Source organism: Pectinophora gossypiella, chromosome 16, assembly GCF_024362695.1.
Source record: "Pectinophora gossypiella chromosome 16, ilPecGoss1.1, whole genome shotgun sequence".
NCBI lineage: Eukaryota > Metazoa > Arthropoda > Insecta > Lepidoptera > Gelechiidae > Pectinophora > Pectinophora gossypiella.
The window spans coordinates 1,084,854-1,107,511 of record NC_065419.1 but is presented as its reverse complement, the minus strand read 5'-3'; the positions used below and the strand labels follow the sequence as shown (position 1 = coordinate 1,107,511).

Below are 22,658 nucleotides of genomic sequence, written 5' to 3'. Positions count from 1 at the left end.
AGTGGGTGTATGTGCTATACACCTCTGCCTAACCCTTCAGAGATAAGCTTAAAGCTTTGTTTATTTATAGAAGTTCAAATTTAAAAAAAAAAACAAATCCATTTTTTTTGAGCAGCATAGTAGTGCATCCAGTTGTCCATGGTGGTTTAATTGCAATATTTACACAAAACACACTCCACACAAGATTGCTAGCATGGTGCGCGACCGCAAAATGACTATAATTATCCACTTGTGATTTCTAATTCATTAGGGCTGATTTATCAATAAACAGGCAAATTATTTGTCAATGGATACCAAAATATTTTATGAAAATAATCAAATTTGGAAGACTTATTTATTCTACGAATGGTTGCTGAACAAAATCTCACTATGTATGAAAAAAAAACTTTTTTTTTGCGTTTATCTTTTTATTGAAAAATCGGCCAGTAATGTTATAAAAGTGACAACTATAAATGGAATCAGTTCATAAAGTCAAAATGAGTTACTGGAAATGACAAGATACTATTATATACAACGTAGAATATTCCCAGAGTTACTTTATAGTCATTTTACGAATCAATGAAATAGGGGGACAAATATGTAAGCATGCTGCATAGACCTTCTTTTTTTCTTTGTAAGTAGAAATCAGCCTTACAGCAATCTTACATACATTTATTAAAGCATGCACATGATAAAAGCAGAGTTATACACAGAGAAAAACATAATATTGACACAAGACAGTGTTTAGGAGCTGAAATAAAAATAATGCGATTATATCAAACAGTCGTGAGAAGCATGGTTGGCTTAGGAATGGACAGTATTTCGATATTTTATATAATTAGTAAATAGTCGTCGAATGCACATGATTTATCTACATAATATCTGCAATACGGGTCACCAACTATCACGTTGAGACCAACCAGCCCAATTGGGAATATAGTCGTATGTTTATCTTTTACTTGTAATTATTTGTCACGCGTTGCGCGTCAATTGTTGCCTTGTGTACATGGCATAAGGATTTTGAAACTTTTTTTTTTGACGTGACTTATTGTAGATTTGCTGATGGCATTAACTACTTGGCCGGACAAATGCGGAGCGCTGAAGGCTCTCACCCGGTATTAGATTTTCAAACCTACACAATAGCTAAACAATGACTTTAGGGACTTAAATATCGAAATCCTGTCCGGTAATGTCAGCAGCATGGTGTCCCTGTCAGCCTATCGATGGTGTCGACACAGCCAAGCGCGGGTCGTGAAGCTCACAAGAGTGCGTACACGGTGGTGGGATAGTTACGTGTGCGGCGCGTGCTCGGGCGACAGCTGGCGGTAGCGGCCCACGCGCTCCACCGGCGCGCCTGCGCAACACCACACCACGTCACCACACGGACCACGCGCCCACGCGCCCGGAGCCGCGGACTATTGCGAGCATACCTATCACTGCCAGTGTCTACAAGTCCTGATTACAAGTGGTTATACCCACATCACAGACTGGTGTAAGTATGTATGTAAAACAGGATCGATTGACCTAATCTCGAATGATACATGGTATAAGAGAACCAGGTATGCTCAACCCTATGACAAGCCGCCATTACTAGCTCATTAATGACGTATGTGTTACCATTAAATTGGTATCTCCAACATTCCAAGGATGTAAATTTTATTATTGAAAGTTAAGTGAATTACTGATATAATGGCCCCGATTCCTGCAGACACCGCCTAATTTTATTTTAAGTTATATCCGTCATTTTCATATCCGTCGAAAAGGAAAGGGACGGATGATTCACAGCTCTTAATTTTAGGAAGAATGAGTAAATGAATGAATAACCCGGGCGAATCAAAAGGTACGTCGCTGGTATGCAATCCGTTTGACGTGCTGTCTACTTAACTGTATCGGGTTATTGACGGATGTAAAATTTTTAGACGGTTGGTTTAGATTTGTGCTTAAAATTGACGTGTGTTCCATAAATTTTATGCTTGTCGATTACCCGTCCTTTTCCTTTTCGGCGGATAAGAAAATGACAGATATAACTTAAAATAAAATTAGATGGTATTTACAGGAATTAGCACCAATGTAATAATTAAAACTGTAAGTAAATCTTTTACTAAAAGTTCAAAATATCCTTGTAAATATAAAACAACATACATTGGTCGTGGGTAATTAATTTTTTTACAAAATGGCAACGCATAGTGGAATGAATGACGCCAGCTGGGCTAACCTTGACATATTAGCTGTCATTTTTGAGCATACCTGGTTTTCTTATACCATGGACTGATACATCACTGTACTAAAGAACGTCACAACACTGCCTTCTGTACTTTGGTAGATCTAATAATACCGGATAATATCTTGGCTCTTTCTCTCAAATTTTATTGTCATAAGAAGTAGATGTTACAAAAAAATCTTTTTCGTGTCGATAAACTTCGCTTCCTCTTTGGAATGAATCCAAATTATTTGTTTGGTGTCACAAATCTGTTGACTGACTCGTGTGATGGCGAGTGAGAATAACCTGACACCAGGGTGAGGTCGGCCGTTGACCTTACAACCCACACGATAGAAAAAAGCTTAGAATTCCACGAAAATCTATTAGTTACATTATTCTGTGCTTGAAACTATAAAGGTATATTTATATTTAGAATCATTAAATTATTTCGAGTTTTCCTGTAAATGTCTTGTGAATGTATGTGCAATAAAGTGTTATAATAAATACTATTATTATTCTTCATCATCAGTCAAAACTGACTAACAGAATTACACGATTTTTTACTCATCTGTGGTTAGGGAAACTCACTAAGAGAGTTCGAGTCAGTTTTTTTTTTCGATTTAATTTTCCGTTTGAGAATTGCACGATACTAGAAATTAAAGAATATCTATGAAAGCGAATGTCTATTAACGGGTTAACGGGAATGACATAATATGTATGCTCTCAATAGTCCACTAACGCCAGGGACGCGTCTGGTTAAATACACTCTATGAGAATAGAATTCCTTAATTATGCTGATCATTGCGCCGATTGCAGGAGACAAAACTTTTTTTAAGTCTAACAGCTCTAAAAATAGCGTCTTCATTCACATACAATGAATGTAAGAAAGGGATAGAGCTACTTTTAGAATTGTCGAAGAAAATTTAAATTGAGAATGGCTTTCACAAATTCATTTAATATTAGATAAAATATTCATTTGAAATAAATGTTTCGATTCGTAAATATTTATGATTTGATATATGGTTATCGAACGTAGTGCAAAATGAATTGAAAATTTTATAAAAAAGTAAAAGTAAATTTTTGGTAAAAGCTAGAATCGGCTCCAATTTTGAATTAAATAATCAGATATTTAAGAAATCCCATAAAAATAGAATGTAAGTACGCTTGACGATACACCGTGATGAAAGATCAGTCGAAAATAAAATTACGGTGTTATGAATAGGTCACAAATTACTCTCCGTAGCTTATTCAAGAGTCATTTTCTATTCTTATTAAAAAAATATCACCACACCTGTTCACCCACAACAATCGTTCCTTTCAACGTTTCAACAGATCTAATTTCTACGTATTCGATAATTGTTTAAAATATAGGATTTCTTTCGACATCCAAACTTTCATTTAAGAAGTATGCCTAAGAAAACGCTTAGCGAAGACACTTTTTTTAGACAGAAATATCCTACAAAAACTTTCGTTCTGAGTAAAAATATCTATCATAGTTGATGTCGAATTTTCCCTAACACTATGACAAATGAACTGAAAGTCGCCTAAATTCGCTTGTGCTGTTAACAAGGATATCACAAAGATTCAAGGCATGTCTTTGAACACTTTCGCATCTAGTGCCGGTTTAGTGTCATGCAAATTAGCCCGCATGCGTATACGTATCATAATGACCTATAAGGTCATAATGCCTGTATTTGCCCCGGCAGTAAAGCGCTCGCTACTGAAGTAGACGCGATACATGTCGCAAGCTTCGACCAATAGACGCTGCGTGTTTATCTACTTAGGCCTACTGTCCACGTAAACCGCATGAAATGCGCACGCTGTCGCCAATAATTGTCGATAGCTTGCATCTTCGGAACGGCAACGTCGCATCTCCGAATCGTCATGCGTTCGCCTTGCGGTGTTGCCGTTCTGAAGATGCAAGCAATCGCCAGTTGACAATAGGATGCGCATGACGTGCTGTTTACGTGGAAAGTACCTTTTACTCTGTGCCTTAGAGTGCATTTCTATTGAAGCGGAGCGGAGCGGAGACATCCCAAATCCACCAACCACAGTGTGCGAGAGAGTGAGAGAGAAGACGCTCTGTCGGTCTCCCCCCACGGTGGTTGAGTCGAATACAGCACATCTTCGCTTCGCTCCGCTTCGATAGAAATCCACGTACACCGCTTCTACATTACACACGCTTTAGGCAGCATACGCTGATTCTTTACATCAACCATCGCGATACATGTCGTATTTACGTAAATAGCGTGCACTCTGGTTGACCCGGATGCGAAAAACAGGCATTTCGTCGTGTTCCTATGTCGCTATCAGCTTCGAGAGATCAAGTACGTGTCTAGCTCGCCTCCCCTCTAACGAAATATATAACTGTATCTAAGTAAACTATTTATATACATTATACATGGACTTTGCAGCCCAGTTGGTCTTGTATTGCCACCGATTGATTGATTTAGAAAATAGGTGATTTTAATAAATAGTATTGAAAAAATTGCAGACTATTCGTACATTCGAAGTTTATTGAACCATGTAACACTGTGTTAAAACTCAGTAGAAGTTTCCGAAAATGTTAAGAGTTAAAATCATTATGTACCGACAATTTGCAGAAAACACTACAGTACCAGTAGTGTTGGTCTGATAGAAAGCTCGGTGAGGCGTGGGTACATAATTCAACATGATTACTGTACTTCTGCCTACCCCAATTCCGAACATATATCACACTGAAGTGTGTGTGAATAACCAATTTGTCGATTTCCCTTTCGTGTCGACTTTTTTTGCAAGATACTTTTATTTAATTACAAATTAAAGCTTTCTGTAACACGTTCGACTTTTAAATAGTAAAAATTGAGATATTTTGAAAATTTGTCAGAGCCATTATTATCAAAATCACCAGCGTTTATAAATCAACATATCGGCTGCACACAAACAAAGACCCATTATCTAAATCGTTAACTAAATAGAACCTAATGAGGCGAACGTTACAACATACGACCATTTAAAACTACAATTTAAATGATATAGAATTAATTTTGTATGTATTGTGCTGAAGACACTATTGTATCTCGAAAACGCGCGTTACACGAGTGTGAGTGAGAAAGAACGATGATGCTCTCTCTCTCGTACTTGTTATATTAGTAACATTATATTGTGTCTACACTGTATGCAACGGATATTTTGCGGTACAAAATCCAAACATAAGAAAAAAATCGCATTATAGGCCCCGATTCCTGCACACTTAATTTTATTTTAATTTATACCTGTCGTTTTCTTATCCGCCAAATAGAAAAGGGACGGATAACGGGCAAATAAAATAGCCATCTCGCTCATATGCACTCCGTTTGACGTGTACTGTCAACTTAATTCTGTCGGGATATTGGCCAATGGTTTTTTTAAATTTCTGCCTTAAATTGACATGTGTTCTATAAATTTTATGCCTGTCGATTTCACGTCCCTTTCCTTTTCGGCGGATAAGATAATGACAGATATAGATTAAAATAAACTCGGATGGTATTTACTGTAATCAGCACCAATATGCATCATCTAAATTCTTTAGAAAAACTCATTACATTTATCTTTAAATGGCCTGTATATGTAACGTCCTCCAAAGATTTAGCACTCGACGTAAACTTAGGAATACCCCTAGTAATGTTATAGACCGCTCAAAAGCGGCCTAAGCCGAGAATTCACTCAACAACTACAACATTATAACCGCACATGTGTATCCTACTTTATAACGATTTTTGAGTTGTACAGGTCCTAATGCGACTTTTTATCGGCACTTCATCATCAGTCCATCTAACCTGTTAAGAGTCCCTTTCTCTCAAGACACTACTCAAGAATCTTCTCTGTCCTTTTTCTTTCTGTTCTCCGACCATTTGCCGCTAAATTCCCTCCAAGAGGCCCTCATATCTCCGAGAGAGAGCCGAGGTTTCGTACCTTCGTCGTCTCGCTTTTGGAAGAACGTGTACTTTTTCTTCGAATCGTCCGATATCGTATGATCCGAAGACACTTTAGGTATTTTACCCTTATCGTTTTTATAATCGTCCCTTTTGAAAAACGAATGTTTCTTATTCTTGCCAGATTTATCGGTTTTGGCTTGACTCGAATTCGAGTCGAGTTGAATCGCTTCCGAACTGTCGTCGGACGATTTACTATCTATATCGTTTAATTGTCCGCTTTTCACGTCGCAAGGGTCGCTCCTCGCGCTCGACATGACTTCGGAACACAAGTAGTAATCCTCGTTGAAGGTCGACATTTTCGACTCTACTTCGACGGGTTTCATCTGGCCGTCGGTGGCCGAAAACTCCATATAGTCGTCTTCGGCGTTGCTGACGACGTTCGAGGCGAGGAGCCCCGTGGCTTCGTTCACTATTTTATGCTCGGCGGGTCGGAGGTGCGGCTGGCGGGGGGTCGCGTCCACTAACATATACCCGTCCTTGGTGACCGTCCCCATATGTTTCCCTTTCCGGGAGCCGGTAGGATCCGACAACCGGGTACATTTACCTACTTCCGCGTCACACTTGTGCCCCTGCGGATCGGAGAGGCGCAGAAAGTCCTTCTGCGGCCTCGATCTGTCTATCAACATGTATCCGTCTCGGGTGAAGATGCCGGGCCCGTCGAGCGGGACCCGGTGCTTGCATTTTTTGTTCCGGGAGTCCAGCAGGTCGGGCAGGTCCGGCAGGTCCGCCTGGAAGGGCTGGAAGACGTGGTCGACGTCCATGCGGGCGGCGGGGAGGGGATAGTGCTCACCGGAGTCCCAGTGGCTGTCGTGGTCGTCGTCGCTGGAGGGGGACGAGGGGGGGGAGGCGGGCGCGCGCGCGCACGCGCTGAACCGCGAGCTGTCCGGCTGCTTCTGCACCACCAGCTCCACCTGCGGCAGCGCCACGCGGGTCAACACACCCCGTCCTAACATGTTACGTTCAAACGTCCTCTGATCGACTCCGCCTCTGAACATTTTGCTATTTTTGTTTGACATTTACGTCCTCGATTGGACTTTACTCACTGGAATCGAGCAAATCATACTGCCAACAAAATAATACGATAGTAACGACGTCATGCCTCTACTCAACCTTACTGGAGTGAACTCGAGTTAAGGTTGAAACGACGTCTAAGAATACCGATTTTAAGCTGAGTTCGAGGTCTTCCTTAAAGTCACCTCAACTGAGGACGGAGTTAAGAGACGTTTGAGTTAACATCTTAGAATACGGGTGATAATATTGGATTATATCTCATTAAATTCTTAGTGAAAATTCATCACTTTCAGATTTCATTAAGAATGACAAAACTGGTCCAGTTTTTGGACAAAAACTTCTCTCTAATAACATAATATAAATACTTAATTAATTAACAATTGTTCTGCGCAATATAACTTTCCCTAAGAAGAAGAACATAAGTCATACGTGACGACGTATGACTTATGTTCTTAATGACTGACGAGTCATTCAGTCATATGTCATTATAAAAGCAACGTTACCTTGAAGTCGGGACTGTACAGCTTGTGCTGCTTGTCCTTGTGCGCGTCGTCCAGCTGCCACTTGTTCAACGTCAGCTTATACGTCTCGAGGTTCATGCCTGGAACGGAAAATACTTATAAAAACATAAGCTCACAACTATATCCCCAATTGGGGCATCCATCGCAAGATGAACTTAGTACCCACGCTTCACCGAGCTTTCTGTTAAACAAACTGGATAGGTGGTGATCCACATCGCCGTATAAATTGTCGGATAATCATCCGTGGGAATATGTAGTCGTTTCATGAGTCATGTCAGGGGTTCTAGCGGTTCTAGTAACCCTGACGCCAGGGTTGTTCGGGACGATCATTGAACAACACGAGGCAAGATCTAAATTTGTCTCACTCATGAATGGTTATCTGCGCTGGTTATGGTGCCGTAGCATGCTAAATTGTGATTTAGCACAGCACAAGCTGAGCCGTTTCCTATTGCCCTTACTAGTAATATTCATAATTATCTAGTTCTTTAAGAAAATTGAAAACTGTTACTGGCAACAAATTTATTTTATTCTTATTTTTCGGTGAGTTTTAGTTCTGTCACGTCCATACCAGCGGAACTTGTCTATATTTCTACCACCAGAAGTTCCCATCCTGCAATGAACTATACACATAGTTCTTCCTTCTACTACTATCCCTATTCAGGCCAGCTGATCATTTAATCTGAAGGGAAAATCAGCTCGACTTATATTTTGACCGGAATAAAAATCCAATTTACTTCCTCGTGGTCAATGCGTCTAGCCTACTAGGACGCAAGAAGGAACATCCACAAGTGACGTAACTGTATTATACCTTATTTACGTCCGGCGCACCCTGAGCAATCTGAAAACATCCTACACAGATTAAGCTTATCAAGTTCCAAAGGATTTTAAGGTTTTATGGCGAAGAATACTATAGCACTTTACAAATACCAACATAAACCAAACGTACTCTGAGTAAACTGTCTTAATGTTGCCATCTATCTTAAATATTGGCAATCTAAGTGTTAGCGCGATCAAATTAAGGATATTTTAAGGAAACGCCAGGTCAAGAGTACTCCAAACCGGGATCCATAAAGATTTTGATGAGAATGTCAGGATTGTAGCATATGCACTGGATATTAACTCAGAATCATGAGCTCAATCATCCCCCTTAGTATTCTTTACGGTGTCAGTTACACACTGATGTTTGCACTCACTGTCAGCGGGCGGCGGTATCCTGACAGCGCCGACGCAGTTGGCCACGAAGAATGTGTTGAACCAGAAGTGGAAGAGCTTCTCCTTGCGCATCATCATCTTGGGCTTGTTGTACACGTCGACGCGCACGTCCCCGTGTAGCGGTGTGCACTGGTCGAGGACGACGCGGATGTGGCTCTCATGGCGACGGACTTCGTGGGAGCCGGCTGGCGCCTGCAGATTTAATATGATATTCTTATTAACATTGCTTTTTTAGGCCAAATGGGGAACGCTGTGCGCAACAGTGGGACGTATATAAACTATTTATATAATTAGTAAATATGTATTTTCACATTATTAAGCCTGTTACCATTGAATAAAGAACAGTACTTCGGATAGAACGGTAACTCTCTGAGATTTTTTGTATGACTGGGGAGTACTGTTACCACTTGTTGAATTATCCTAGACTTCTCCAGGAGACCCGGATAGCAAGTGGTCAATTAGACAACTACATCAACTCATTAGTTCCATTCTCGTAAGCGGACCCTGACAGAAACGGGAGTTCCATGTGAAGACTGACGTTCGTTTTCTTTTCATTTCGTGTCGACAGCAAAATTTCGGCCCAAAATTCCGGTACAAATATAGCATCAGTGTAGCCTTCATCATATCTTTGGCTAGTTACGTTGACACAGGTCAACAGGCGTCGAGCTACACGAACCATAGCACGGCTCGAATAGCAAATGGGTTGGCTGTTAGTCGAAGCACTTGCAATGCAATGGTGTTGAGGTGTTGTCTATGAAGAGAAGCCTGTAGCCACTAGGGTGACATATAGGGAGTGGTATCAGTCACCCACTTACACAACTCTGTTACCACCTGATTAATAAATAAAATATCGTTCAAATATGGGCTTTAAGTCGTGGCGATATACATTAGCAGTGACAACATAAATTAGCAGACAGCTCAGTGTCAGCAAGCTTCCCGTAGATGACCGCCTTAGGGCGGTGTTGGAGCAGAGTTGTGTAAGTGAGCTATGACCTTATGCCTGACCTTAAGCGGTGGCTCGGCCTGGCTTACGGCCAGCTCGAGCGTGTGCGACGTCCCGTTGTTGTGCGGCGGCGGCCACATCAGCAGCTCGCGGATGTGCAGGCGCGGGGCTCGGTACTGGAGCCCCGAGCGGACTAAAGCCGCGTAGTATTCCACGTAGCGACGCTGTGACGGAATCGTCACGCCTGCAAACATAACAAAAGAACATAGGCATAGAATAAGGAATAATAGTACGCATAGAACGGCAACTCTCCGCTCCCCACCAGCGCCTGAGCTAGATTTACCTCACCCCCCTCGGTTCAATCGTATGGCGTCAGACGTCATACATACGGATGATTGATGATGACTTGATTTACATCATTCCTGATGGGAGCCACTTTAGTATATTTAGCCGTAAACCGTTAAAGAGTAAGGACTGTGGACTGGCTGTCTCACCCGCACGCACGGGGTAAAACAGGACACGGTAAGGACGAGATTTTTGTATGGAGTATCCGAGCTGCGATGTTTGTTGCCTATTTACTAGTACAGTTGTCTAACTTAGTACAATGTCTCTCAATCAAAAAAGCTACGTGAGCCCACACACGGTGGAGTGGTCTACTTTAGATATTTTTTTACCAGACAAAAGACCTTTCCCCCATTGTGCAAAACGAAGGTCAAAATATGAAAGCCTATGAAAGGCACAAAAACCTATTGTTACTTAGTTTAAGATAAAAAAATATTACCAATAGTACAGAAATGTGTACTATTGTATTTAAAAAAATACGATAAGAATATTAAGGTTAGTATTGTCCTTTCTTCATGGTTTAACAACGTTTAAAAGATTCTCACAGCTGCATAAAGAGATGCTTTACTTTCAAGAACACTTTGAAATACGCTTTGAAATAAAATTTAAATTTAAAAAATACTATGTGCAATTATACCCTATGCTTCTTCTATCGTGTGGGTTGTGAGGTGGATTAACGACCTCATCAACCCTGTTCATTTATTTATTTCTGCTTGTTTATGGTTAGAAAGTTTAAAGTTACATAAATCTGCGTTTTATAGTCTTCATCTTTCTTGGAAATGTGTTTTGCTAGGTAATGTCCGGGAGTGGATATTAGGCAGCCAAGTTACGAAATTGTATTACAATATTTTATGTTTTGTTTTCAAGAATGTCTAGGACCTGTCCCTGGGTTTTTCTCGGAGCCACTTTTCCTCGGCTATACAGATTGTGAGAAGCTGCAATAATATTAGGCGAATGACATGTTCGTTATTTGAAAATTGACGATTACCAACTGACTAAAGATATTTTTGAATTTGATATTGAGTATTTATAACAAATAGACAACCAGTCTCTGTGGATAAAGTGTCCAAGGCGCATCTTGTCACAAGCGTCGGCGTGCAACAACACTGTAAATCCAATATTGCACTTTATTTGAGCAGCCAAAACATCTTAATTTGAGGAAACTATATTATCTTCATAGCTGATACATTATGATACATAATAGATACATAATGATACATTAGTATCATCATTATCAGCCGTAAGACGCCCACAGCTGGGCAAAGGCCTCCCCCAAGGATCTCCACGACATTCGGTCCTGCGCTGCCCGCATCCAGCGGCTTCCCGCGACCTTCACCAGATCGTCGGTCCACCTTGTAGTGGGTAGGCACCGGCTATACAGGTTGTGAGAAGCTGCAGTAGTTTTAGGCGGATGAGACGTTCGTTATGTAAAAATTGACGATTCAAAGTGTAACTATGTTACCTACTGAATAAAGATATTTTTGAATTTGAATTTTGAATTTGAGCGTCGTCCGACACGTGGTCGCCATTCGAGAACCTTTCCGCCCCAGCGGCCATCGGTTCTCCTCGCTATTTGTCCTGCCTACTGCCACTTCAGCTTAATGTATAACGTATTTACAATACGGTTCGGAAGCTTTTTTAGAAAAACTCCTTAAGTAGCGAATGTGAGTCTATTTGTTTATAAACATTCATGACATTCTATTGAATGTCAGTGATTTTCACTCACCTTTTTCGTCGTGCGTTCTTTTAGTTCCGTAGAATTTGAGGGCTTCGTCCGCTGTAGCTTTTTGCCCGCTATATAATAGATAGCAGCACACCATGGTACCTGAAAACGAACAATAAAAAACTAAAATATTTTTATGGCTTGGAACGCATTGTTTTGAGCCGATTGATCCGAAAATTCACAAGGTTTTATTTTTTAAATAAAAGTCGCTGCTGCGGTAGCATAGAATGAAGAGTAATACTATAGATAGTAATACTAGATAATTAAATAAATAAATAGAGCAGTAACTCTCCGCCCCGCACCAATTCGTATCGGACGCCGACTTCATTTCCTTTGATGGATGTACCTCTGACTATTCCAATTGAGATTATTCGGAATATAATCCCTAGCTTATGTTATGTTAAATTTTTATTCGGATCGAAATAAATTAAAAGCAATCTGGGAGAAAATAACATCTGGATGTGATTTTTCAATCAGGTGGTACTACAAGATGACGACAACATGTCTATGCAAGTTCAGTTATTGATGACGTGGACTGTTGTGTGACGTTGCCACCCATGTCGGGATACATGGCTTTATCTGCTGGTGACTTGTGGCCCTGCCCACCCTGGTAGGGATTTCGGGCAAGATTTATGTCTGTAATAACATAATGACAGCCCTCACGCTAGGGGTGTCGCCATCTGGTGAGCAATAAAATAAATCAGTTCTCATTGAAAAAGAAACTCTTCACTGAGAACTTGAAAAAATTGCCTTTGTCGTTAACGGAACAAATGTAACTTCAAAGTGTAAGAGAAAGAAGTCTTTTATACCTTTTTGGGATTATTTAAAAAGTTGCCGGCGTAATGTATTATGCAATGTTGTAATTGTAAGGACGTGTTTTTGTTCGACTGCATAGAATGGTGCCGCCCAACCGAGGTTTTATCGTCAAGGAAAGGTTCGCCGCAGGAGGTGGTTTCGAGTTACACTTTCTTTTTATTATTATTCAAATATAATTCGTATTCCTGTTATAATAATATAGGAACCAACTTATACGTTTACATAGATATGATAATGGTAGGCAGTGACATTTTTCTGCGAGGAAATATAGACATTTCCTAATTTGTCTCACTACTAAACCTTTTAATCTTGCACAGACATGAGTTAACGTAAATAACTCAAAAGTTAATAGTTAACACGAAGTAATTTGATAATTTGTTCTGCACTGTTCAGAGTTAAGAGTAAACTCAGCCAAAACTATAGAATGGTCCAGTTAGTAAACTCACTAGTTTCCACTAGTGCAATTTGAACCTTGGGTTAAAAATGTTATCTCAGTTCTAACCCAGTGTTCCACGCAAGTAGGCCGAAGTCACCTATTCTTTCAAATCCACGATACATACGAAATCATCATTGTTCAAAGACTTTTTCATTCGGAAGTACAAAACCGAGCAAAGATCAATAAGGAACATCGACTCCATAGCAACTAATCGGCCATGAAAAGGTGTTCTTTGACTCCAAAAAAAAAACTTTAAACAGATAAATTACTCAATGCATTTTTTATCGGCACAAAAAATGGCGAATGGCGTTCACAGGCGGCGGATGCGAGCCCCGCATCCTCTCCGGGGCTTCCCACAAAAAACGCAATTTCAAACGGACCTTTTTCGAAATTTACGACTTTCTGTGAAAGTTGGTGCGTAATACCCGCAATTACGGGCTGTAAAGAAATTTCGCAATTACCCGCGTGGGGTTTGGGTCCTTTTTTGTTTGCGACAAAGACGTCACCTTAACCTTTGTAGTCTGTGGCCATTGTAATTATGGTAAACTTTACGAGTTATCTAAACTAATGCACATAATAATCGGATTCTTTTCACGTCGTCAATGGGAGTTATCTGAGGGGCCGATAGATGCCCGCGTGGCGACAATGTAATAAAGGAATCTATGTAAATGAGTGCGATGCACGCTATACCTACTAATTCTATTCCGGTGTACATACAATGTTGCGAATGATCTGGAGCTTGTCGCGTTCCACACTGACAATATGTATGTGTCGGTTCCCCGCCTGGTTTGCGACGGGAACAAACACGGCCAAAGTGTATCTAGAAACTGATCCATGCTACTACGATCTATATTGGGAAAATACTACAAAGTGCGAGCCGTTTTCGATATAGCTTATTGTTTTATAAACAGCTGTATTTATTATAATTAAGTATTCTAGACTTACATCACGCTTTATCAAACGTGGCAGTTGTAATGCTGCATTGTTATGATATTAGGGGACCAGAATTTCTTGTCTACTGGTATTTGAATATTTTGGGAAAACGACTTTACAAGAAATGTGTCGCATCAGTAACACGGCATACTACATGCCGTATCAAGGGGAAACATTTTAGCTCTCGCCGGCATCGAGCTCTGGACGACGCAAGCGTCCACAGGCGTCTGTCCTACATTTTACTAAATTACATACATACATAGATAGCCTATATACGTCCCACTGCTGAGCACAGGGGTCCCCTCAATCAACCGGAAGGGGTATGGTGCATACTTCACCACGCTGCTCCAGTGCTGGTTGGTGGAGACGCTGACTTAACGAGTCTTCCTAATCATGAATTTTTTTTAGATAATCAGGTGATTTAGCCTGCAAATGCACTAACTAACGCAACCGCCCCGTCACACTCGCTGAGTGTCGAAAACTTGTTAACACTTGTGTGTATTGTATGAGTATATGTGTGTATGAGTAGTGTACTGACCGGTGCGGCCCTTCCCCGCTTTGCAGTGCACGGCGGCTACGTTGCGCGGGTCGAGACTCAGCCAGTTGTGCACGTCCTCACAAAACGGCTGTATCAGCTCCATCTTCGGCGGCGTGTGGTCCTCGAACGCGTATCGTTCCACCTGGAAACATAGTCATGGAATAAAGAACAGTACTACGTCACACCCCGGACTCTTCATACATCATCATCATCAGCCCATTAACGTCCCCACTGCTGGGGCACGGGCCTTCCCTATGGATGGATAGGGAGATCGGGCATTAAACCATCACGCGGGCCCAGTGCGGATTGATGGTTATTAACGACTGCTAATGTAGCCGAGACCAACGGCTTAACGTGCCTTCCGAAGCACGGAGGACCTCGAGATGAAAACTTTTTTTTTGTGGTCACCCATCCTATGACCGGCCTTTGCGAAAGTTGCTTATCTTCAACAATCGCAGACCGAGCGCGTTTACCGCTGCGCCACCGAGCTCCTCACTTCATACAAACACCTCGTTTTACACAGACACTGCACATTGACGATATCGTACACGCGCCATACGTCTGCCTCCATATGATTGAAGACTAAAGTAAGACCGAGGGGGTGAGGTAAACCTAGCTTAGCCGCTGGTTCTATGACTACGTATAGAGCGGACACTCTCCGCCCCGCACCGTTTCGTACCGGTGCCGAGCTAGATTTATTCTATGCTGGACTGGGAGCAAACATAACGCGTCTTAAACTGCTTATCTTCCGAAAGCGACAGAGTAAAGATATATGTAAATGTAATGTTGAGCCTTTTTATCGCATTTGGTTTTATGAATAAATAAATAAATGGTCAGCCAATATATGCGTAAAGGGCTGAACGCGTCACTATACAATTCATCATAGGATTTCGTATAAAAACTGAATGCAAGTTGTCTTCTAATTATCATGGCTCTGCCATATTAAAGGCCCTATTATGTATTAGTATAGCGAAATCGTGGCCCATCGGAAGCATTTAAAACGCCCAATCCCGACGCATCGTGCCCGATGAATGTAATAGGACATAAGATTACGGGTGCGACTTTATGTATGCATGTAATGTTCTCATTAAACTGGAGTAGAACTGTAACTTAATATAATCAGCCATAAAACCACGTTTCCAAGTTGCGTCCGAGTGTCAAATTTAAGACATTGAGAACTTAACGAGCCCCTTAAGAGTTAAGCAAATTGCTCCTTTCGAGACCTCAAATTGAAACTTTGAATATAAAACTCAATTTCAGCGGGACGTACTCAAGTTTTGTTTATGGGCCCAAAAATTGAGTACTCGTGGCGTATTACATGAATATTGTATTACTTGTAAAGTTATAAGCTGGAAACGCTGAAAGTTTCAGGTTTTTAGGACACTCTTGAATTTATTCTGAGATGGTTTCGATGTAGAGTAAAACCTTGGACACTTTGGTATTCTAAACTGAAAGCTAGAAATCTCATCTATGGTGTAATAATTTAGACATCACAACCACCAAACCCATCCCACTCGCTTTAGAGTACTGCGTGGCAGAAGGCAAAAAGGAAAGCACTGCTCTATATTTCCCTAAAAAGTAGCATGGAGGATGCTACACCGACAAGAGCGTGGCTGTTAAATTAGTGATGATGAACCACCAAACCAGAGGTGGTCCCAGGTTCTAATTCATTTAAGAAACAAACTTTTCTAATTTAGTTGGGCATGGTTGCTTCCCCAAAAGTCTGTTGTAAAGTTTGCAATTGGTACCAACTATTCATATATCGATTGAATTAACATGAAGTACCGTCAGAAATCAATACCGTTGAAACTATAGAGGCCTAAATATTTACAAACCTCGTGTTACATATCGTATCTATATTATAATATTTCCTCTTAGCAGTAGTTTATATAAATATAATATATCACATCCTTGGCGTATTTATAAATAAACTCCTCGGATATAATCCGGATACAAATATTATAAATGGACGCGTCAAACATTCTATGTCATAGTGTAATCGCATTGCTAAATATAATTACGCATCACGCTTAAATGAAATGATTTCATCTCTCTGCTTCTTCTTCTATCGTGTGGGTTGTGAGGTGTATTACCACCATCAAACCTGGTGTCAGGGTTATTTCTCTGCTTGACTAAGGAGAAACATCTTTTGACATCCCCGAAAGGGTAGCCATAAACACCCACTTCTTCTCTCGTGTGGGTTGTGAGGGTGGAGTACCAACCTCATCAACCCTGGTGTCAGGGTTACTATTGAGCCGCCAAAGACCCCTGACATGACTCATGTAACGACTACTAACTTACATCAGTAAGTAGTAACCGGGACCAACGGCTTAATGTGCCTTCCGAAGCACGGGTCATCTTATTTATCCACTGCTCACCAGCTGTGTCAAAGTCAAAATCCAATGGGGGGCGAGCCTATTTCCATTAACCGGCGGAGAAATCCTAGAAACCTTCAAACTCTTTATGTTCTTATCATTCCAGAGTATATGTATAGTAAGTACTAGCTTTTGCCCGCGACTTCGTCCGCGTGGCGTGTTATAAAAGAGAGATCTTTGTGTGTGTGGAAGTGCATATCAAATTTCAAGCATCTAACTTATGCAGTTTAGATTTTTTCATACAAATGTTTCTTCCCGCTAACTCCCGTTTCCGTGGGAATTTTTGAAATATCCTGTTGCAACTAAGCTTTAACAAAGGTACCTGCATGCCAAATTTCAAGCGTCTAACTTAAGCGGTTTAGATTTTTCATACAAAAGGATTTTCCCGCTAATTCCCGTTCCCGTGGGAATTCCGGGAATTCCTTTCTTAGTGCACCTCTACGGTACCTAAGCTACGTCCCTTCCAAATTTCAAGTGCCTACATTTAGCCGTTTAGGCTGTGCGTTGATATGTCAGTCAGTCAGTTTCTCCTTTTATAAATTTAGATATAGTAGAAATAGTGCTGATTCCATTCACCTCCAAATGTTCAAGTTATACCTGTCATGTGCTTACCTGCCGAAAAGGAAAGGGATGGATGATTGACAGCTGTTAATTTTAAAATTAACAGTTGTGCATGCAGCAGCGTTAAGTGAAATAGAACTATTGTCCAGACGAATCAAATATGCACCTCGCTGATATGCTACCCGCTTGACTTGTGCAACACGTTAAAATTTCGAATGGGATGTTTAAGATTACTGCCTAAAATTGACGACTGTTCAATAACTTTTTTATTGGGGTACATCTAGCTCGAATTTTTGCGAAGAGTGTCTGTTCTGGGCGTAGTATTAATCTTTATTCCATGATATCAGTATACCTACCTACACCAGCCACAGACCTCTGTACTAATTGAGCAAACGATTTCCTTAAAATTTCCGACAACTAAACAATATTACGCAAAAAGTCATGAAATACAAATTTCAAGCGTTATCTATGACCTAAATAGGGGTCATTGAACTAGCCTACACCTTTCAGACTGGGCTGTCTATTGGGAGATAAAAAATACAAATAGATAAGAGGACAAAACGGAGGCTACGTTCTATGCCTCACTGTGCGTGACGATTTAGAAAACTACGCCACCTGAATTTCCTCCATTGGGAATCGAATTGGGGATCTAGCCGTTACATAGATGTCTAAAATCACTACTGTTTACGTATTTTATAAAGGACACTGGATGCCAGGACACAACATCTACTTTTATTCTAAGTTATACCTGTCATTTACTTGTTCGCCGAAAAGGAAAGGGACATCGTAGCGAAAACTTTGAGGGTTGATTCAGACCATGATTCTGAGTAAAAATCAAGTGGAATTTTCCGTCGCAAAAGTATGGAACGGAAAATAATAAAAAAAAAACACAAAAATAAATATGAATTTTTCGACAGGAAATTCCACTTGATATCAACTCAGAATCATGGTCTGAATCATCCCCTTCAGTATTCGTTACGATGTCACTAACACCCTGTATATATGTATACACTATACACCCACTCCTCGCCAGCTACGTTTAAGTCCCATGCAATAGAAGGTGAGCCTATAGCCATTCCCACTGCTGGGCCCAGGCCTCTCCTCAATCAACCTTTGCCATTGGGCACAAATCCTGGAAACCACGTGCTAAACCACCACCACCACCATATCATACCAAAATACAATGTAATAATTACGTAATAAATGGATGTATTTTCAGACGACGAAATGAAAAAGGGATTCACACAAAGCATTAATCAAAAATAGGGTGGCAAAATGGTCGATTTGCGGCTCTGAATTCGACAGCAATGAATTCTAAATGAGTTTGTATGTGGTATGTGTTTTCAGACGCTCAAATTATGAAGGGACAAAGCACGGATACATGCGTCTTTTATTTGTTTGTATTTTTGACATGAGTTAATGTAGACTACTTGGCCGGACAAAAGGCGTATGTCGTCGCCTTATAGTAAAAGCACGCAATAGACAAGGTACCCACTTCCAATCCAAGTAAGTTTGTGGTCTCAATATTTATCCCGATTGAAATTAATTTAGAATATGATTTTTTTTAAATGCGCTTACGTGGTTTTCACTATGAGGCGACGAAAAACGAAAATTGAAATAGAGTGACCCGTTGGTAACCAGAAACTAACCAGAAAATGTTCATTTTTTTTTTGACATGACTTATTGTAGATTTGCCGCAGATGACATTAACTACTTGGCCGGAAAATGTATGTTCAGCGATTATTTATGGTTTAGGAGATCTGACCCATTTTGCACCTCTACCTTACTTCTACTTCAGAAATCATTCCTTTACGGCTATCTCTTTCTTTGTAATTTTTATATTACTTCATAGCTTTACCTCAGGAAGTGGTGCAATAAAAATAAATTGTATTCTATTATATTCACTATAATACACAATTGCTTAAGTATTTTTTTTGATGTTGTAAAACTTTATCGAGAGAAGAAATAATTAGAGAATTCTGGACCCAATGTTGCTGCAGTAGTTTTAGGCGGATGAGACGTTCGTTATGTAAAAAAAAAAGACGAAGTGTAACTATATTACCTACTGAATACAGATATTTTTGAATTTGAATGAGCTACAATGTAGGTATACAACTGTACACACTTATAAATATAGAAATAGCATTATTTGACAACCCTCTCGCCAGGACAATGGCTTCCACGCGTTGATCTGTCAAAGATAATGCATGGCCTTTTACATAGTATCAGGTAAATATTAATATCATAAGCGTAAAGACACTTCGGCGAAATTGTAACAACAAACATCACACCCGTAAGCCCCAAAGGAGTAGGCAGAGGTATATAGCATTAGCATAATATATACACGACAGCCTCCGTGGTCTAGTGACAGCCTCCGTGGTCTAGTGGTTAGAGCGTTAGGCTCACGATCTGGAGGTCCGGGTTCGATTCCCGATGGGGACATTGTCGAAATCACTTTGTGAGACTGTCCTTTGTTTGGTAAGGACTTTTCAGGCTTGAATCACTTGATTGTCCGAAAAAGTAAGATGATTCCGTGCTTCGGAGGGCACGTTAAGCCGTTGGTCCCGGCTATTAGCCGTAAAAACACCTCCACCAACCCGCAGTGGAGCAGCGTGGTGGAGTATGCTCCATACCCCCTCCGGTTGATTGAGGGGAGGCCTGTGCCCAGCAGTGGGACGTATATAGGCAGTTTATGATTATTATATATCTTCCCGCCAGACTAGTTTAAGTCTCATTTAATACTGGGCGAGATTATTGCCATTACCCGGACACACGGCCTAACCTAACCTAACGGCCTCTGTGGTCCAGTGGTTGAGCGTTGGGCTCACGATCCGGAGATCCCGGGTTCATATCACAAAAATCACTTTGTGATCCCTAGTTTGGTAAGGATATTACAGGCTGATCACCTGATTGTCCGAAAGTAAATGATTCGTGCTTCGGAAGGCACGTTAAGCCGTTGGTCCCGGTTACTACTTACTGATGTAAGTGAGTAATCGTAACATGAGCCATATGAGGGGCCTTTGGCGGCTCAATAATAACCCTGACACCAGGGTTGATGAGGTTGGTACTCCACCCTCACAACCCACACGAGAGAAGAAGTGGGTGTGGATGTAAGTGAGTAATCGTAACATGAGCCATGTCAGGGGCCTTTGGCGGCTCAATAATAACCCTGACACCAGGATTGCTGAGGTTGGTAATCGACCCCACAACCCACACGATAGAAGAAGACCGGGCACAAATCCTCGAGAAGTTATATCAACTATATACGATTCAAACATGAATTCAAATTCATAAGTCGAATCCATCGTGAACAAAAAGGTCTATAATTTAAGAAATACATCAATTAAATAACTTCTTCTATGCTACAGGCATGCCTAAGTGAGACACGCATATGAGTCAGAATACCCATGAAGTGTAAAGTCACAATAAACTCGATTCGGCGAACAACCTTCGACTTATCGGCGCATATTAACAGGACGCGTTTCGTGGAAATCTGCCCGCGATTCACGGAACAGCAGATATGAGCTACGTCACTCGTTTTATGCGTATTCTATAGGCCGGTCGTAATATTTGCTGTTGTTTACGTTCAAACGTGAATCAGGATTCACAGTGTGGGGTTAATGGAACAAGCAGCTATACTTCTGTCTAAGCAATGAGTGCTTCTTAATGAATCAAACGGAAATGAAGAGTTTATTGAACCATCTACCAACTACTGTGAATGGATAGAACCTTCACAGCTAAGGATTGTTCGGAAATCGACAATTTAGCAGATAAATACACGCGTCTTAAAACTATTGCCAGAAAATGCCCGCCAAATCGATTCCATTCCAAAAACGGAGCCTAAGCAACAATCTTACCACTGTTAAAAGTGGCTTGTCTTAAAAAAAAATGAGTAAATTAGATGTCGGATGTTGTTGCTGATAATTCCAAAACTTAACTCGTACCTACAGAACGGCCTCTGTGGTCCAGTGGTTTGAGCGACGGGCTCACGATCCGGAGGTCCCGGGTTCAAATCCCGGTGGAGACATATCACTAGGTGATATCCCGGTGATCCCTAGTTTGGTAGTAGTAGTAGTGTCCTAACACTACAGGCTGATCACCTGATTGTCCAAAAGTAAGATGATCCGTGTTTCGGAAAGCACGTTAAGCTGTTGGTCCCGGTTATTACTTTCAGATGTAAATAAGTAGTCGTTACATGAGCCATGTCAGGGACCTTTGGCGGCTCAATAGAAACCCTGACACCAGGGTTGGTAATCCACCTCACAACCCACACGACAGAAGATCTACAGAACATTCAATATTGTAAATTAATCCCTTATCAGAACACACTTCCTTCAATCAACCAGAGGAGGTAAGGTGGTGGTACCTTATAAATGACAGAAATCCGCATTAAAACGTTCATAATCTAAGCATTAATTGTTTTGTAGACGTAGTCGTGTTGAATCGTCTCTCGCGATAAGCTATCGCGGCGGTTATCGGCGAAGGGCACTAGCGTCTGGTGACGACTCGTCTAGACTACACCTTCAACAATACCGGTTGTTCTGGGGTCCCCGTTTAAGGGGCAAGACGACATAAATATCATACTTCACAACCATGTCTCGTTAATATTTTAGTGAGACTTTTGTTCCACTTTTTCAGATATGTAAATGCGACACGGTTCAAAAACCGCCTATGTATATATTTATAAACACGGCCGTACATCATAAACACGCTCCTGTAATCCCTAACGGGCTGGATAGAGGCATATGTACACTACACACAAAGTCATAGGATGGATGATGAAGGGTTTGGTGAATGATGATCAGCCCATCATGTTGGAAAGGACACAATCCCTCTGCCAATTTTCACGCTATTCCCTGAAGACGAGCAATTAAACACGTTCTTTATATTTCATTCGCTCCCAGTCCACCATATCATTTAATTTAAGAGGCATGTCTTGTCGGAGTAGCATTCATCACTCTTGTCTATCAAAGGCCAATTCTTTGACTTCCTTCTAAGACACGACGTTCGCCTTCTCTTTAATTTGTTCCATGTAAGCTTCTAGGCCCTCCCCTACCTCTCTTTCCTTCTAAATTTTTTTTTAATAAATTGGTCGTATCATAGCGTCAAACT

At 40.9% G+C, this 22,658-nt stretch overlaps 1 protein-coding gene across 2 annotated transcripts in view; it reads right to left on the bottom strand.

Moving 5' to 3' along the window:
- The window catches only part of LOC126373961 (phosphatidylinositol 3,4,5-trisphosphate 3-phosphatase and dual-specificity protein phosphatase PTEN), a 78,882-nt gene that overhangs the window by 1,409 nt on the left and 54,815 nt on the right, over window positions 1–22,658 (bottom strand). Inside the window, exons 3-8 of one of the 2 annotated variants that reach the window (XR_007567379.1) lie at window positions 14,611–14,752; window positions 11,891–11,989; window positions 9,885–10,066; window positions 8,861–9,071; window positions 7,650–7,747; window positions 1,273–7,046 (exon numbers count right to left, since the gene is read on the bottom strand). Coding sequence is in view for 1 of the 2 variants with exons in the window: in XM_050020365.1 (XP_049876322.1) it covers window positions 6,009–7,046; window positions 7,650–7,747; window positions 8,861–9,071; window positions 9,885–10,066; window positions 11,891–11,989; window positions 14,611–14,752 (1,770 nt within the window). In the remaining variant the exon portion in view is untranslated. Of the gene's footprint in view, window positions 1–598; window positions 7,047–7,649; window positions 7,748–8,860; window positions 9,072–9,884; window positions 10,067–11,890; window positions 11,990–14,610; window positions 14,753–22,658 lie in introns of those variants that run through there. The other variant, XM_050020365.1, reaches the window with a different exon arrangement.